Genomic DNA, 2,541 nt, shown 5'->3' with positions numbered 1-2,541 from the left:
TCAGTGAGGGACAGGGACAGGGATGGGGAGAGGGGGTGGGATGGGATGGGATGGGATGGGATGGGATGGGATGGGATGGGATGGGATGGGATGGGATGGGATGGGATGGGGACAAGGATGGGAACAGGGGTGAGAATGAGATGGGAACAGGGGACAGGGATAGGGTTGGGATGGAGACAAGGAGAAGGACAAGAATAGAGTTGGGAAAGGCATAGGGACAAGGATGGGATTAGGGATGGAATGGAGATGGGAAGGGAATAAGGATTGGAATGGGAATGGGATGCACAAGGGGATAAGGATTGTAATGGGAATGGGATGCACAAGGGGATAAGGATTGGAATGGGGACAGGGACAGAGGGATAGGATAGGATGGAAATGGGATGGAGGTGGAGATGGGAGCTGGGACAGGCAAGGTGATGGAGATGGGGATGAGGATGGGGATTAGGATGGGGATGAAAATGAGGAGGGGGATGGGAATGGAGACAAGGATGGGGGTGGAAATAGAGATGGGGACAGGGACGGATGCTCTGGCTGCCAGAACCAGCACCCCACTGTGCCTTCCCTCCCCGGCAGAGATCCAGGACCCGGCCATGCGGGGCCGGTGCATCCGGGACCTGGTGCTGTCCCTCCCGCCCGCCCACCACGACACCATGAAGGTCCTTTTCCGCCACCTCTGCAGGTGACACCCCCTCGCTCCCCCAAACCCACCCTGGGAGCTGGAAGGGGGAACACAACTCGGGGTCAGGGACAGGCCCCAGGTTTGGGGACGTGCCGGTGACACCCCCCACGTCCCCGCAGGGTGATCGAGCACAAGGAGGAGAACAGGATGTCGGTGCAGAGCGTCGCTATCGTCTTCGGGCCCACCCTGCTGCGGCCGGCGAGCGAGGAGAGCAACATGGCCATGCACATGGTCTTCCAGAACCAGGTGGTGGAGCACATCCTCAACCACTACGGCTACATCTTCCCGGATGGATAAACCCCCAGGACACACAGTGGGGACTCGACGCAGCAGCGTCTCCAGGAAAGGACCCAGACGTGTGTCACCTCGGGCGATGGGAGGTGGCCGTGGCTCCACGGAGGACAGGATGGTGGCCCAGCTCGAGGGATGGGCACCCCGGGGGGTCCTCCTCGGCCACCCACTCCCACTGGGGCCGGATCCACCCCAAGGGGCCGTGGGGTTTGCGGGGTCCCCACTGGTCAGTGGACTGTGGAGCCCTGCAGGGCGCAGCTCGCCGGGGCCAGCGGCACCGAGCCGGCATTCCCAGGAGGAGAGGATGGAGGTGCCCAGGCTGGCAGTGCCTGCAGGGACATGGCACCAGCGGGAGGGAGGGCAGGGAGGAGCCAGGCTGTGCCATGGCCGGAGCCCGATTCCCGAATAAAGAGCCCGTTCAGCCGCCGGGGTCGGGTGTTGTTGGCAGGACGTGGGGACATCCCAGAGACCTGGTGGCACTGGGGGCACATCAGTGGACCCTTGGGGATGCAAAAGGGACAGCAAAGGGCATGACTGAAGTGCTCTGGGACATGGCAGGGACACAAGGAGGATGGTTGAGGACACGGGGGTGACACTTTGGGACACAACGAGGACAGCTCAGCACGTGGCAGGGGTTTGGGACATGGCAGGGGTGGCTGGAGCACAGAGGGAACACTTGGGGACACAGCAGGGGCACTGTGGGGTGTGGTGGGGATGTGTGGGGATGTAATGGGGACAACTATTGGGGTGGAGCCGCTTTGGGATGCAGTGAGGGCACTTTGGGGACACGAGGGGATGATTCAGGGATGCAGTGTGGGTAGTTGGGACACTTGGAGACACTTTAGGATGCAGCAGGGAAACTTTGGCAACTTCGGGAGCCTCACGGGACCGCCGGGCCCCCTCGGGGCGGGCGGGGGCGGTGCCGGAGGCAGAGCCCGGCCGGTCCCCGCTCCCATCCCGATCCCACCCCGCTCCCATCCCGATCCCACCCCGCTCCCATCCCGATCCCACCCCGCTGCCGGCCCCGCTCCGCGCCCCCCGCCCGGCTCCATCTTGTTCGCGGCCTCCTCGGAGCGGCTCCAGGTGCGGGGGGGACTGGGACGGATTGGGTGGGGGGTCCGGGAGGGTCGCAGGGACCCGCCGAGGGACGCGGAAAGGGGACCCCGGGGCGACCCCCCACCCCAAAAACCTCCCCTTCCACCCAAGACCCCTGGCGATACAGGGGACCCCTGGACTGATCCCCCCATAGAGCCGTGCAGGACCCCCCACACTCCTCCCAAAGTTCCCATCAGCTCCTTTCACGGCCTCTGGACTCCCGCAGTGACCCCCCCCAGGGCCAGGCGAGACCCCCCAAAAACCGGGGCTGTGCGGGACCGGGAACCGCTTGGAACCACCAGCAGCGACCCCGCCCCATATCCCCCCCTACAGCAGCGACCGCCACCCAGGACCCTCACAGGGACCCCCTGGGACCCCCCTGCAGCAAAGCCCCCATCCAAAATCCTCACAAGACCCTCCAGGACCCCCAGAACAACTCACACTTCCCCTCCCCAGACCCTCACAGGGCCCCCCCC

At 64.7% G+C, this 2,541-nt stretch overlaps 1 protein-coding gene across 1 annotated transcript in view; it reads left to right on the top strand.

Annotated features, from left to right (window-relative positions):
- The window catches only part of ARHGAP27 (Rho GTPase activating protein 27), a 10,900-nt gene extending 9,628 nt beyond the window's left edge, over positions 1-1,272 (top strand). The window contains exons 10-11 of the mRNA XM_027909528.1: positions 574-679; positions 799-1,272. Coding sequence (XP_027765329.1) covers positions 574-679; positions 799-976 — 284 coding nt within the window. The 3' untranslated portion in view covers positions 977-1,272. The remainder of the gene's footprint in view (positions 1-573; positions 680-798) is intronic.
- Positions 1,273-2,541: the final 1,269 nt, after the last annotated feature.

The sequence above is a fragment of the Empidonax traillii genome, unplaced genomic scaffold (genome assembly GCF_003031625.1).
Source record: "Empidonax traillii isolate 1590-97213 ecotype Southwest subspecies unplaced genomic scaffold, ASM303162v1 scaffold2197:size43726, whole genome shotgun sequence".
Lineage (NCBI taxonomy): Eukaryota > Metazoa > Chordata > Aves > Passeriformes > Tyrannidae > Empidonax > Empidonax traillii.
This window is presented reverse-complemented; position numbering and strand designations above follow the sequence as displayed.